We start from the raw sequence: 15,641 nt of genomic DNA on the forward strand, positions 1-15,641 counted from the left end.
GCCCGAGATCAGCACCCAGGCTATATTTACATGTGTTGAGAAAAAAAAGAGAGAGAGAAAAGGCGTCTGCTTTTTAAAATTAGCCGGATTACTAAGAGGCACACACCGCTTTGTATCGATGGCCGAACCGCTCCGAAATCTATACCTGCTCTAAAGCAAGTGTAGATTTTTGCCTGGTTTATGCTTTTTCCCGAAGTAAACTTTAATAAATCAGGTGCGGGAGAAGGACACGCCTCCTCCCCACCTTGCCACGCCCCACCCTCCGACCGCCTAGCTAAGGATGTGGCTGACGTACGCCCTCCTAGTGTCTTAAAAAACAGGCATTCCACGGACATCAAATTAATGTTCATGACAATTACACTCCCCTATAACTACATGCAGGCATCATAGAGAAGATGCTGGAAATTATAATATGTTTGCTGTAAGAAGATCTTCCTTCAGTTTGTTACGTTAATTTTAAATTAATGGAAGCACAATGTGGAGTGTTTACAAAGCTGTTATTCATTAAAAGGGTACTCCAGCAAAAAAAAAAATCTTTTAAATCAACCGGTGTTATTTCCTTCTTTAAGGGTACGTTCACACTTACCGGATCCGCAGCTGATTTTCTGCTGCGGATCTGCAGCCGATTTTCTGCTGCAGATCTGCAGCAGATTTCATTTAAATAACTAAACACAGCATCAAATCTGCACCATCAGATCTGCTGTGGATCCTGTAGGATCGCACACTTAAAAAACACTTCCAGTAGTTATCAGCTACCGTATGTGCTGCAGGAACAGGTGTATTCTTTCCAGTCTGGAGAGCAAGAGAGGTTCCCTATGGGGATTTGCTGCTGCTCTGGACAGTTCCTGACATGGACAGAGGTGGCAGCAGAGAGCACTGTGTCAGACTGGAAATGATAGACCACTTCCTGCAGGACATACAGCAGCTGATAAGTACTGGAAGACTGGAGATTTTTTTATTGAAGTAAATTACAAATCTCTGGCACGTTCTGACACCAGTTGATTTGAAAAAATTTTTTTTGCTGGAGTACCCCTTTAACTGACTAACCCCTTCTTTGCTGATACAGTGTCCTTCAGTGATACAGAACCTACCTTATTTTGGATTATGGAATGAATCGTCTGTGTTTCAATTATTTCTTCATAGAAAATTTGCTTTGCTATACGAATGATTTGGATTACAAGCATGTTCCCGGAACGAATTATGCTCGTAATCCAAGGCACAACTGTATTCTCATGTATCAGGTTCCCCAATAAACCGCGTACATCCCTCTTTTTCAGTCTGACGTGAAAGATGATTTATTCGTTCCTGAAGAAGACAATAGCTTGTATTTCACATACTCAGGGGCCGCAAATGTCCTGGAGGTTAAAGATCTATGTTACCAGGTAACCCTATAGTAATATCTATAATGTACAGTGACTGGGGCATGGGGCTTTACCATGGGTTTTATTTGTGGGCAGAACAGAGTATTGTAAGACCATAAGGATAGTGATGCACACTTTACTGTCATTGCTGTAAAATGTGACGGAATTGTGTAAAACCTACTAGAAAATTATTGTTAAATTGAATTTTTTTATGATTTTTATGATTTCGTCTCCAAGGTCAATTTAGACGCTCAGATTCCATGGTACGAGAAGTTGGCAGAGTTTAAAATGCCCTGGGAATGGAATAAGGGGGCCCAAATGTCAGCAATGACCAACCTAAATCTGAAAGTCACCAGTGGACAAATGTTGGCCATCATTGGAAACTCAGGTAGGAGGTCTGATTGTCTGGGGGGGTCTGGGGGGGGATTATCAAACATGGTGTAAAGTGAAACTGACTCAGTTGCCCCTAGCAACCAATCAGATTTCACTTTTTATTCCTCACAGACTCTTTGGAAAAAGAAAGGTGGAATCTGATTGGTTGCTAGGGGCAACTGAGCCAGTTTCACTTTACACCATGTTTTATATATCTTCCCCTTGTGTTCATGACAGATGGGTCAGAAATGCGTTGGTATCAAACATCTTGTATAAATGTGTGTTATTCTGATGTGATAATCACATTGAGGAGGCATTCATATGTAGCTGACTATCAATTCCTTCCATACTTGTTATTATCTATTCAGTCTCCTTTCCCCAGTTCGGAGCTGCTGCTTTCAGCTGAAGAAAAAAAATCTGTGTGTGAGCTCTTCTCTCCGTCTCTCCCTCCTCCCCCCTCCCTTCTGAGAGGACTGATGTAAACAAGTCCCTTTCTGCAACTTTGTAATGCCAGCAGGGATAATCACAGTGAGTTCAACAGCAACTTGACCTCAGATTAACTCTCTCAGCATTACAAAGAAGTAACAAAGTTGCAGATAAAGCTTACCATGGACTTTTTGACATCAGCCATATCGGAAGGGAGGGGGGAGGAGGGGGAGATAAGAGAAAAGCTCACGCACAGATTTTTGTGTCTTCAGCAGAAAGCAGCAGCTCAGAAATAGGGAAAGGGGACTGGATAGATAATGACTAGTATGGAATGAATTGTTAGTCTCACCATGGGCAGCAACATTTGAAAAGTTCTGTTTGAGCAGAATTCCCCTTTAGCTCTATATATAAAGTAGCTCTGTAATATGACATGAAAAATGGCATCATTTGAATTTATTGAGTCCATACAGAATCATTATTAGATATGACCTGGAATATCCTCCAATTTATTGTCTGTCCTTGTAGGTTGTGGGAGGACGACATTGCTGGACATTATCACATGTAAAGATGAAGGAGGGAAGATTAAGTCAGGTCAGATCCTTATTAACGGGAAGCTGAGCACCAAGCAGCTGGTAAAGAAAATGGTGGCTCATGTGCGGCAAGATGACCAGCTCTTACCACATCTGACTGTCCGGGAAACATTGTCCTTCATCGCCAAACTTCGACTTCCAAGATCGTATTCGGAACAGCAGAGGCAAAAACGGGTGAATAAAACGTTTATAATAATGGTTATAAGTCTGTATAGATAGAATAGTTTGCCTGACTAGTGTGTCGGAATTAACTGGCAAACCGCTATAACTAATTGTTTTGAATTTAATTATTTAATTTCAATTTTTTTTTTTTTTTTTTTTAAAGGTGGAAGACGTGATAGCAGAACTTCGGTTGCGACAATGTGCAAACACCAAAGTGGGGAATGAGTACACAAGAGGGGTATCTGGTGGAGAAAGGAGAAGAGTGAGCATTGCGGTACAACTACTGTGGAATCCTGGTAAGTATTACATTCTTTATATAATACTGTACTGGAAGTGTGGTGTCCCATCATGGGTGTTTCTACTGTGAACACCCCTCACAAAAGCCTGATATCTCAAAGTGAAGTGGTAATGAAGTCATATAAAAGTTTTGCCACTAGATGTAAGTAGTTTGTATATTTGTGTATATATGTGTTACAGCTGGGGTAAGCTAAGGGTTATTGTTGTGTATATAGTTTTGTACACCAATGAGAGTTGCTGTTCTTCTCTACCTATCTCTATCATTCTTTCTTCTCGCACTCTCTTCTCCACCACTCACAGGAGCTGTTACACACACCCTGTAGGAAGTTGTCACATGGGGGAAGGAAGTGTAGAACCACACATAGTCAGTTCCTTTCTGTTTCTCTGAGGAGCAAGACACACAGATCAGGCATCCCTGCTGAGCTCTGCCAGGTTCCCTGTCCAGGACAGACTAGCTGTAGTTTACACCTATGGAGAACACAGAGGGGGAGATTTATCAAAGGGTGTAAAATTTAGACTGGTACAAACTGCCCACAGCAACCAATTACAGCTCAGCTTCCAGCTCTGGTGAAAGGAAAGAGGAGTTGTGATTGGTTGATGTGGCCAGTTTGCACCAGTCTAAATTTTACACCCTTTGATAAATCTCCCCCAGAGACTTTCTTTTCTAAAGCAACACTTCTACCTATGATGCAGTGCTAAACACCTACAAAGAGGACAAGTCAGAGATCACCCCAGCCCACACTGTGAACATCTCTAAAAGTGCAGGACAGTATCCTAAAGCAGAGGAACTGATCCGGATAGAGCAAAGCAGCCAAGAGCCTATGTACTCTATCTCACAGAGCTGGTGACACCGGAAAACTTCAGACACTGAGCTAACTAGGAATTGGGCTTGTGAAACCATGATAGGATGGGTAACTCGACACTGCAGGGCAAAAGGTGGTATAGCAACAAAGGTTGAAACACGGGCACAAGTATTCTTCTTCTTTCAAGTATTCTCCACTACAGACCACTGTGATAAGCGCCCAATGACCCATCACAACCCGGCAGGTCACCGACCATTGGGGAAGGGTATAGCCAGCCACATACAACATGCAGGTATACCATCACACCTGTGTGCTGAACCAGCACTGGCGTCATGACAGAACTATAACCGGCTGAGCTACATTAACAGGTGACCGGTCACAGAGCTACCACACAAGAACAATACATTCCCAGAATGCTCAGCTGCATACTGCAAAGTTTTGTATTTTATTCATATAACATCCAATTTTTCTTTCTTTCTCTTAGTGTTAGTAAGAAATTAGATATTAAATTGATTTTAGGGTGTTCTTCTGCTAAGTCCCCTAATGATTAGCTGTAGTCTGTGGTGAAAGACAGATGTTAAATCTCCCTGCAGCACCCCCACAGGGGAAATGATGTATTACACATTGAAATCAATGCACTGTTCATTAAATGTAGAAGACTTCAAGAAATACTCTTTGTAGCCTCTCAATACTCTGGTAATAGATGAGGACTCTGAACGGGAGACTACCTTTTATTACTCTGAATTTTCTACATTAGACAATCCCTTAATGCAGGAGCCCCCAAACCTTTTACACAGGGGGCCAGTCCACTATCCCTCAGACTGTTGGGGGGCAGGACTATAAAACAAAAACTAAGATCTAATCCCTTTACACAGTGCAATATTTTGAGGAGTCCTCTCATTGACAACCAATGAAAGAGGTGCCCTTTTTGGAAGTGCAGCGGGGGAGGATAAATGGCCTTGGGAGGGGGGCACATGCGGGCCATTGTTTTGGGACCCCTGCCTTAAAGTGTCACAGTCCTAATAACTTTCAAAATCTTAATCACCAGTAGATGTGAAATATTTGCAATTTACATTTTTTTATTATTATTATAAAAAAAAGCTATACTTACTTGTATCCAGGTCCAGTCTCCTGAAGACTGCTATATAACAGCTATACTTACAGTATCTACGTCCAGTCTCCTGAAGGCAGCTATATAACAGCTATACTAACTGTATCCAGGCCCAGTCTCCTGAAGGCAGCTATATAACAGCTATACTTACTGTATCCAGGTCCAGTTTTCTGAAGGCAGCTATATAACAGCTATACTTACTGTATCCAGGTCCAGTCTCCTGAAGGCAGCTATATAACAGCTATACTTACTGTATCCAAGTCCAGTCTCCTTAAGGCAGCTATATAACAGCTATACTTACTGTATTCAGGTCCAGTCTCCTGAAGGCTGCTATATAACAGCTATACTTACTGTATCCAGGTCCAGTCTCCTGAAGGCAGCTATATAACAGCTATACTAACTTGTATCCAGGTCCAGTCTCCTGAAGGCAGCTATATAACAGCTATACTTACTGTGTCCAGGTCCAGTCTCCTGAAGTCAGCTATATAACAGCTATACTTACTGTATCCAGGTCCAGTCTCCTGAAGGCAGCTATATAACAGCTATACTAACTTGTATCCAGGTCCAGTCTCCTGAAGGCAGCTATATAACAGCTATACTTACTGTGTCCAGGTCCAGTCTCCTGAAGTCAGCTATATAACAGCTATACTTACTGTATCCAGGTCCAGTCTCCTGAAGGCAGCTATATAACAGCTATACTAACTTGTATCCAGGTCCAGTCTCCTGAAGGCAGCTATATAACAGCTATACTTACTGTGTCCAGGTCCAGTCTCCTGAAGGCAGCTATATAACAGCTATACTAACTTGTATCCAGGTCCAGTCTCCTGAAGGCAGCTATATAACAGCTATACTTACTGTATCCAGGTCCAGTCTCCTGAAGGCAGCTATATCACAGCTATACTTACTGTATCCAGGTCCAGTCTCCTGAAGGCAGCTATATAACAGCTATACTTACTGTATCCAGGTCCAGTCTCCTGAAGGCAGCTATATCACAGCTTTCTTTTTAAAAATGGAACTACTTTTATCCTTAAGTTGTGTGTGGTTTTGCAGCTCAGTGTCATTGAAGTGAATTGAGCTGAAATGCAATACAACACACAACCTGAGGACAGGGATGGCATTGTTTTGGAAAAAAAAAGTAGCTTTTTTCCCTAATCCTAGGTAACCCCTCTAAAGTGGTTAGTATATCCTCTGTAATGTATGGGTGATATAAACAGCCTGGTCTTTCTTATACTTCTGTATATTGCATGATATTTGTATATACACAAAACATGCACCATTACAACGTAACACCAGGGAGGACCATGTTCTTTACATCATCCAAGAGGAAAGAACGGGTTAAGTTTTCCCTTTCTCAAGTTATTCTTTATATCAATGGGGAAATGTATAGTGTAGTTCCCTCTAGCTCCTCTAATATTTCACCTCTTCTTCTTTGCAGGCATTCTGATATTGGATGAGCCCACCTCCGGCCTGGATAGTTTTACGGCACATAACCTTGTAATAACCTTGTCCAGACTGGCCCGGGGAAACCGATTGGTTCTTTTGTCTATCCACCAACCCAGATCTGACATATTCCAGCTCTTCAATTTAGTTCTTCTCTTGTCATCAGGAGCCACTATCTACTCTGGAACAGCAAAGGACATGGTCCAGTACTTCTCATCTATAGGCTACCCATGTCCTCGATATAGCAACCCTGCAGATTTCTATGGTAAGTTGGTTATTACAAATGGTCCACAAGCAAAGTGGCTTTTGTTGTAATGATAGCACCCTTATACAGATTGTGTTGTATTAGGACATACGGTATGCCGAACCATGGTTGAATCCAGGTTATCCAGGTATTCATTATATAGAAAGCCTAAAGCTCCCCGGAGCACCCAAACTATTGAGACCTTTTAGAAAACTTAAAGTGTCACTGTCGTTTAAATGTTTTGCAGAAATCAATAGTACAGGTGATTTTAAGAAACTTTGTAATTGGGTTTATTAGCCAAAAAATATGCATTTTTATAATGAAAAAGCAGTTTGAAGCTCTTCCCCCTGTCTTCATGATTGTCTGTGAAGAGGGGAGGGGTTGAGGGACATAAGGCACCAAAACAGGACAACAAAGAGTTAATTTTCCCCAGACTCTCTCCTCTGAAGTCAGCACTGACCTCTCTGACCTCTGAATACCGGCTTTCACACAGCTCTCACTATGTAATCCTTTGTTCTCTGCTCTCTGCTGGCGACTAATCTCTCTCCTCCCCCCTCCCCTCTTTATAGAACAGACAGGGGCGTGTCCGATGCAACAAGACATAATTTCATGAACATTTGCAGTGAATGAGAGAGAGGAGGGAGGGGGGGACCTGGGGAAAGTCTTTTTGAATGCAGATAATGGCAGATGTGCCTAATAAACCCAATTACAAAGTTTCTTAAAATTGCCTGTACTATTGTATTCTGCAACAAAAGAAACAAAAACCAAACGACAGTGACACTTTAATATACAGTTTAGATAAATTAACCATTTACTCTCTTCCTTACCAGTTGATCTGACCAGTGTCAACTACCGAAGCAAAGAGGAAGAATCAGAAACACTGGAGAGGACCAGGTCCCTGGCAGAGATTTTCATGGAAAAAGTCAGAGACTTTGATGATTTTCTTTGGAAAGTCAATGATGGGAGTAGGGAGCTTCCATCAAGTGAGACGTGGTATGTGTCTAAATAGTATACTAAATAGTAATTAGTAAATAGTAATTAGTATTTAGTAATAGTAATTATGATGCTTTTTTTTTATCCTTAGGATAGGCTTTCAATATCACATTGGTTAGCTGTAACCAGGGGCACCCCCACTGATCAGCTGATTGACGTAGTACTTGCACTTGGCCCAGTGCTTCAGCCTCTCAATAATTTATCAGACACAGCTCCATACTTTTTGCAGTGGCTGTATCTGGTAATGCAGCTTACCGCCACAGTCGAGCACGGAGAAAACGGCCATTGCACGACTGATCGTTCAGAAACTCTCAGCATTGGCCACACAAAAGAGATGACCGTGCGGTCAGTTTGCAGATCACACAGCAGTTGCATATTAACCATCAGCACTGGTTGTGGTCCGGCATACTTATCGCGACTCTCCTGTACATCCGCTGTCTGCAGACGCCGCCGAGTCGATCCGAACCCAAACTCTCGGTATTTGATTAGCGGTGGCTGCTGAACTTGGATAAAGCCCTAAGGCTATGTGGAAATCATGGATATAGTCATTGGCTGTATTCATGTTTTCCAGACAACCTTAGAGCTTTATCCAAGTTCAGCAGCCCCAGCTAATCAAATACCGAATTTTCGGGTTCAGATCGACTCAAACCCGAACCCGGTTGGCTCATCTCTAATGGGGACCCGCGTAGGAGGCTATAGAGTAGTAATGGTGTGAATTAACCTGATATTCTTCTCTGTTTCTTTATTGTCAGTGTTAATCTGCCCGCTACTCCTATGGAAAAAGTGATCAAGATAGATGCAAGCGAAGTGGATGAGCTGCCTAAAGGTCTTCATCAATTTGCAGTATTACTTAGGTACGTTCCACTATTTTAAGATGTAAAAACAATATGAAGCCTTCTCTCCCTAAAGTATGTGGGGCAATATATTGTGTCAGAATTATAGGCCAACCAAGAATTCCCTGGTACTACGGTAGGCCAGTTCGGCTCCAGTCATAGTAACCACCATTCTCTCACCATTGACGTTGTACAGGGGCCAGAGTATTAAAGGGGTACTCCAGCGAAAAGCTTTTCTCCAGTAATTGAAACACATTAAAAAGTTATATAACTTTGTAATATGCTTCAATCACCTATCTGCCCCCCTTCCCTATCTTTTCCCCCCTTAATCCCCCACCAGTAAGTGAAGTAAACTCATTCTTACCTAATGACTGTTGACCCCAGGCTGTTCTGTGGCAGCCATTTTGTGACAATGACATCATCAAGAGGGAGGTGGGTCTAAGCCCTGTTATGCTAGCCTCTCATTGTCAGATGTCTCAGGTTGCTCAGCTCTGATTGGCTGAACAAGATGTAAGCCATCCAACAGTTTTACAGATTCAGTTAGACATCACAGGAGACAAAGTGCATCATGGGAAAGCCCAAACCAGGAAGTGAAGAAAAATGAAGCCACCAACTGGAGCTTCAGGGACCTGCAAACAGCGGGAAATTCAAACAGAGACAAACTAAGGAGGGATGGTAAATGTAAAACCTATTTTTATGATTAATTTTTTTTTTTTTTATCAGCGCCAGAGTACCCCTTTATTTTTCAGTCAGTCAAGTTTTTTATTATTCTTCCTAGAGATTTGTAATGCTGCGTTTACACAGAGCGATAATTTGCCCGATCGTACGATTAACGATTTCGAAGTAATAATTTATTTTTTTATAACGATCAGCGTTTAGATGGAACGATTTATCGTACGGAAAAATCGTTTTGCGATCGTTTTGCGATCTCTTAAGCCTGTCTCGCACATTGGTTAAATCGGTGAACGACTGTTTACACGGAACGATCTGCGAATTTTTTGCGAACGACAATTTGAGAACATGTTCAAAGATCAAAATGAACGATTTCTCGCTCGTCGTTTGATCGTTCGCTGCGTTTACACGTACGATTATCGTTCGAATTCGATCGTTATCGTGCAAATTCGTACGATAATCTTTCCGTGTAAACGCAGCATAAGACATAATATTCCAATATTCTTATTAATTTTTGTGATTGTTTTGGATGATAATAAATTTTTTTGGGACTCTCTTCCCTCCGTAGCCGCCATGTTTCCAACGACTTCCGTGATCTCACCACATTACTCATCCATAGTTTTGAGGCCGTGTTAATGGCGCTGTTAATAGGATTTTTATATTATGGACGAGGAGGAAACCAGCTCTCTATACAGGACACCATTGCCTTACTTTTCATGAAAGGGTCGCTCACACCCTTCGCCGTTGTCCTTGATGTCGTTGCCAAATGTGAGTATTTTAATTTTATGTTATTTTATGTTCTATTTTTCCCATTTTAATATAACTCATTACAGCTTTCCAATTGTATTGTTCTTGTAACATTTTGTGTAACCAACATTGAATAGGTACATACACCCAATGTCCTACACATAAAGATTTATACTTAATATCGGCTACATGTACTTTATTATAATGCATGTAGAGATGGCTGTTGGACAAATTCTTGTATTCCTCTTGATTACAAGCATGGCTTGATCCAATGTGCCTGTGTCTTTATATTCCACATACAGCCAAAAAGTCAGCCATCTTTAGGGGGGACCATAAGAGCTCCAATGGCCATATGTTCATTCAGCCAACAGTTATCACTCCCATCCTCTCCATACACGTGAATATTTGGCAGGGCTAAATGTTCTATGGGAAAGGAAGCAGAAAGCCACAGCCAGACAGTTTCGAAGCTGGCTTATGCCTCCCAGAACGATAGGGGTGTAAAGTTGAAAGCCAACATGCCAGATCCTTTTTTCCACCAACATCTCCCCGTGGCCTCCATACACTTTAGATAGTTGGACAAACACAGTGAAATCCGTAGATTTGGAGGACTTTTGTCTAAAGTGTATGGGTGCCTCTACTACTACTTTACTTATATTGAATTTACTGCATAAGTTGCATGCAGTTAGCTCTTTAGCTCCCTCTAGTGGTGGCTGCAGGCAGTCATAGTTTTATATTAGTTCTTTAGATTCAGAGCTGTGTAATGGAGTTGCCACCATCGATAATGTGATATCAAGCATCACCAATTTTGTGAGCCAATGAAGTAAATTAAAATGTTGGAAGGTGGAAATTTACTTTATGGCTGTATAAAAAAATGCACTTGCCGGTAATTTAAAAAAAAAAAAAAAAAAACACATTATTTCAATACAAATAATTTTCTTTCAGGCCATTCAGAGAGAGCGATGCTTTTCCATGAACTGGAAGATGGACTGTTTTCTGTTACTCCATATTTTTTTGCTAAGGTAACTATAATTATTACATATTTTGTGTTTGTTTTTTTTTACTTTTGGTGACTACATGAATAAAGCTTGTTCAGAACTTTAATTAAAGTAAAATTAAAGGGGGAGTTCACAAAAAAAAATTCTTTCAAATCAACTGGTGCCAGAAAGATTTGTAATTTACATTGATTAAAAAATCTCAAGTATTATGGTACTTATCAGCCAGGGCCGTCTTACCCATTGGGCATGGTAGGCGGCTGCCCGGGGGCCCTTGCATCCTAGGGGGCCCCTGCCCGCAGCGTCGGACTGGGCCACCGGAGGACAGGTAGGCCCCAGCCCCCTGATGCGGCACACTGACTGTCAGGGGAAGGGCCCCCCGACAGTTATACAGTGCTGCCGCGTGCCCCCCTTGCCGCACTGCTCCCCAAACACTCAGCGGAGGATCAGCTGGGGGCCTCCTGTGACCGCAAGCAAAACACTGCTTGGGGTCACAAGAGGCCCTGAGCTGATCTTCCGCTCCCTGGGGGTGTCTCACTGTCACAGCCGCGGCGCACACAGCAGGAAGCGGGGACTTCCGGATCAGGGGGCGCGAGTTGGTGACGCTCCCCGCCGTACCGGAAGTACCGTCCTAGGTGCACACTGAGTTTCCTGCTGTGTGCGCCGCGGCTGTGACTGTGAGACACCCCCAGGGAACGGAGAAGCAGCGGGAAGGAGAGGAGAAGAAGACAACCGACGGGGGAACGATTTGTTTGGTGAGGGTTTTTTTTTGTTTTTTTCTTAAATCTGCTGTGCACAGACGGGGGGATAGAGGGGGCCATCTATAAGGGGGGTATAGCAGGGGGCATCTATAAGGGGGGGGATAACGGATGAGCCATCTATAAGGAGGGGGGACAACAGGGGGCCAGCTATAAGGGGGTGATAGCAGGGGCCATCTGTAAGGGGGGATATAACAGGGAGCATCTATAAGGGGGGACAACAGGGGGCCATCTATAAGGGAGGGAAAACAGGGGGGCATCTATAAAAGATGGGGGGGGGGGGGTTGATGGCGGCGGCCGGGGGGGGGGGGGGGGTCCAATTCGCACCTCTGCCCAGGGGCCTATGATGCTGTTAAGACGGCCCTGTTATCAGCTGCTGTATGTCCTGCAGGAAGTGGTGTATTTATTCCAGTCTGGAGAGCAAGAGAGTTTTTCTGTCGGGATTTGCTTCTGCTCTGGACAGTTCCTGACATGGACAGAGGTGGCAGCAGAGAGCACTGTGTCATAATGAAGAGAATACACCACTTCCTGTAGCAGCTGATAAGTACGGCTTGACTTGAGATTTTTTTAATTGAAGTACATTACAAATATCTGGCACTTCTTGCACCAGTTGATTTAATTTTTTTTTTTTTTTTTGGTGAACAACCCCTTTAACTTTCCCAATGAACTGGATTTTGAGGGTTAATTAAAAGCTGAGTGGGCAGTCCATTAGCCAGCATGGGCATTTTCTCCCAAACTGTGGCATCATCACAACTCAGGGGGGAAATGCCTTCCGTCGAGGTTTCCGGAGCCAGTCCGGCAGTAAACAGTCTCTGATCGTTGTTTTCTCCCCTTCCCCTTCCGACTGTTAGCAGTTGGCTATGGCCGGATTTCTCCTTTAATAGTCTCTTCATAGGGGAGAGGGCTGACCACTGACATCAGCGCACATCACTACCACAATGGGCCTGTGATCTTTGATGGCGCTGCCTTTTTGAATTTAAATAATTTCCAACCTTGAAAGACAATTTTTTTATTGCAATTTTTTTTCTATTTTTGTCTATCTCTCTATCAGGTCATCGGAGAGCTCCCAGAACACATCGCCTTTGTTATTTTCTACAGCGTCCCGATATATTGGCTGGCAAATCTAAACCCAGGTGTAGATCATTTTTTCTTAAACTTTTTGCTGATGTGGCTGGTGGTGTATTGTAGTCGTACCATGGCCTTATGGATGTCAGCGCTGCTCCCCACGTTACAGATCTCTTCCTTCATGAGTAATGCCATCTTTACAGCTTCCTATCTGACTGGGGGATTTATAATCAGACTGGACACACTTTGGTCCGGTAGGTTCTTTACTTTTATTCTCTAATATTACAATTGTCTTCCCTTTTCCTTGATATTAAGCTCTCCGTATCCCTATCCTTGTCCTTGTTATTTGCAGTGCCATATTGGATCTCCTTTGTCTCTTTTCTCCGGTGGGGTTTCGCAGGACTCATGCAAGTTCAGTTTACAGATCTGACATATCAAATCGAAGTCCGAAATATCACTATCACAATTCCTGGGAAACTGGTGAGAGTGGACATATTAAACCCTGGTTTTACCAAGGTTGTTAGGAAATTTGTAGTTTTTTAATTATATAACATGCATTCAAAATTAAAGGGAACCTGTCACTAGTTATATGCTTCCTGAATCATGCAAATAGGGAGAGATCTGTCATTAAGTGCCGGTAGACCGCCCCAATTTAAATTGATTTAAAGTGCTGTTCCTGAACAAAGTTACAGCTGGCTGGAACAGTGTAAGTGTTAAGATATGAGAGGTAAGCATTGATTTACCTTTCAGGGACTGTGTACATCCTTTGGAGATGGCTCACAGTGTGCAGGTACACAGCTCAGGCTCTCTATCTCTCCTGTGCATAGCACTAGCTAAGCCCCGCCCTCACTTCTTGTCATACATCCTGGTCTCTGTCAGTAAAAGCGGAACTGCAAAGCAATAGCCTGACCATGTTTTGATCACTAGCCAACACATTTTCTCTCTCTCTCTTCAGCAGATGGAGATGCCATCCATGGTATGTGGCCCTGTGTGGGATCATGGGACCATTATGACACTCGGCCTTCTGAATTGTGCTGCACTATTTTCAGTGGAGGAGGCTCCTCCACAGGGCACCATGTCATGGATGGTACCTTTGTCGGTTGGGGAGAGAGAGGAAGGGAGATTAAAGAGGCAGTTCACAAAAAAAAAAAAAAAATTCTTTCAAATCAACTAGAGCCATAAATCACCAGAGATTTGTAAGTTACTTCTCTTTAAAAAAAAAAATCTCAAGTCTTCCAGTACTTATCAGCTGCTGTATGTCCTGCAGGAAGTGGTGTATTCTCTCCAGTATGACACAGTGCTCTCTGCTGCCACCTCTGTCCATGTCAGGAACTGTCCAGAGCAGTAGCAAATCCCCATAGAAAACCTCCCCTGCTCCCCAGATTGGAAAGAATACATCACTTCCTGTGGACATACAGCAGTTGATAAGTACTGGAAGATTTTTAAACAGAATTAAATTACAAATCTCTGGCACCAGTTGATTTAAAAGAAAAAATAAATGGCGTGAATAACCCCTTTAAGGGCAGAGCTTTTCATTAAGCATATAGGGGGGCCGAGGCAAAAACGTGTGACAATAGTAAGTGACTCTATGTGCCATATTGCCCAGTTTAGAAAAAAGTTTAGAATAGGTCAACCCCTTTAAGACCTCTCAATCAATAAACTCAATTTTTGGTCTTTTTTGTGTAATGAATACTGACAATCCCTTTCCTACTATTTGCACAGATTATCCAGAACCTGGAGTCGGATGCCTTCCCCCTGTATGTCTCCTTTCTTATACTCATCGGTATCAGCGCTGGCTTTCTTGTATTATATTACATATCCCTTAGGTTCGTAAAGCAGAAATCAAGCCAAGACTGGTAATGCTGGGATGGACACAACTGCATCCTATGACCAGGGTGGCATCATTGTGCGGCGATCCTGCGACAAGCTAGTAATGGCTGCTCCCATCATCCATCCTCTCTGGCGTTCACCATAGTAAAAAGTGGAAATGAGTCAAAGACAGTTTTGCTGTTTCTATTGTTATAGAAATGAGGAAAGCAAAGTGGATCCTAATTATGTTATGATGTTAGGCAGTAAAGGCATGGAGACCGTTCCAGCTTCTGCCTGACTGAACTATATAGGTTCGGCATTCAGTTTTTGCTAATATTTCCCTAATATTAAGATTTAAGGACTTGTAGCCCCCTTAAAGGGATTTTCCATGGATGAACTTTTTGAATGTTTCTATTAAAATGCAATTTTTTTTTAATGTTTCCGTTCCAAAACAGTTAGTATTATGTTAAACTGTTGACTGCATTACAGTTGTATAATGAAAAAGAATTGCCTATGTAACTAAATAATTTAAATTTGCAGGTGTGTTATGTGCCCCCGGAGGGCTGTGAAATTTTTTTGTTGCGGGTCAACAGTCCTTAATAAAAGTCTTGTTTTTCAAAAGCATTTTGTGAGTTAACTTTTAGTCACTTTACTCTTTAAAAGGGTAGTTCACAAAAAAATATAATAATAATAATAATATTATATATATATATATATATATATATATATATTTTTTTTTTTTTTTTTTTTTTTTTTCTTTCAAATCAACTGGGCCCAGCAAGTGCCAGAGATTTGTAATTTACTTCTATTACAAAAATCTCCAGTCTTCCAGTACTTATCAGCTGCTGTAAGTCTGACAGGAAGTGGTGTATTATTTCCTGTCTGGAAGGCAGGAGAGGTTTTCTATGGGGATTTGCTACTGCTCTGGACAGTTCCAGACATAGACAGAGGTGGCAGCAGAGAGCA

The 15,641-nt window shown here is 42.3% G+C and overlaps 1 protein-coding gene across 1 annotated transcript in view; it reads left to right on the forward strand.

Annotated features, from left to right (window-relative positions):
• ABCG8 (ATP binding cassette subfamily G member 8) overlaps positions 1–15,299 on the forward strand; it is a 17,737-nt gene extending 2,438 nt beyond the window's left edge. The window contains exons 2-13 of the mRNA XM_069954407.1: positions 1,278–1,382; positions 1,599–1,749; positions 2,685–2,923; positions 3,075–3,207; positions 6,558–6,827; positions 7,637–7,799; positions 8,552–8,653; positions 9,873–10,072; positions 10,994–11,070; positions 12,853–13,120; positions 13,219–13,346; positions 14,589–15,299. Of these exons, the coding sequence (XP_069810508.1) occupies positions 1,278–1,382; positions 1,599–1,749; positions 2,685–2,923; positions 3,075–3,207; positions 6,558–6,827; positions 7,637–7,799; positions 8,552–8,653; positions 9,873–10,072; positions 10,994–11,070; positions 12,853–13,120; positions 13,219–13,346; positions 14,589–14,726 (1,974 nt within the window). The 3' untranslated portion in view covers positions 14,727–15,299. The remainder of the gene's footprint in view (positions 1–1,277; positions 1,383–1,598; positions 1,750–2,684; positions 2,924–3,074; positions 3,208–6,557; positions 6,828–7,636; positions 7,800–8,551; positions 8,654–9,872; positions 10,073–10,993; positions 11,071–12,852; positions 13,121–13,218; positions 13,347–14,588) is intronic.
• Positions 15,300–15,641: the final 342 nt, after the last annotated feature.

Source organism: Dendropsophus ebraccatus, chromosome 15 (genome assembly GCF_027789765.1).
Source record: "Dendropsophus ebraccatus isolate aDenEbr1 chromosome 15, aDenEbr1.pat, whole genome shotgun sequence".
NCBI lineage: Eukaryota > Metazoa > Chordata > Amphibia > Anura > Hylidae > Dendropsophus > Dendropsophus ebraccatus.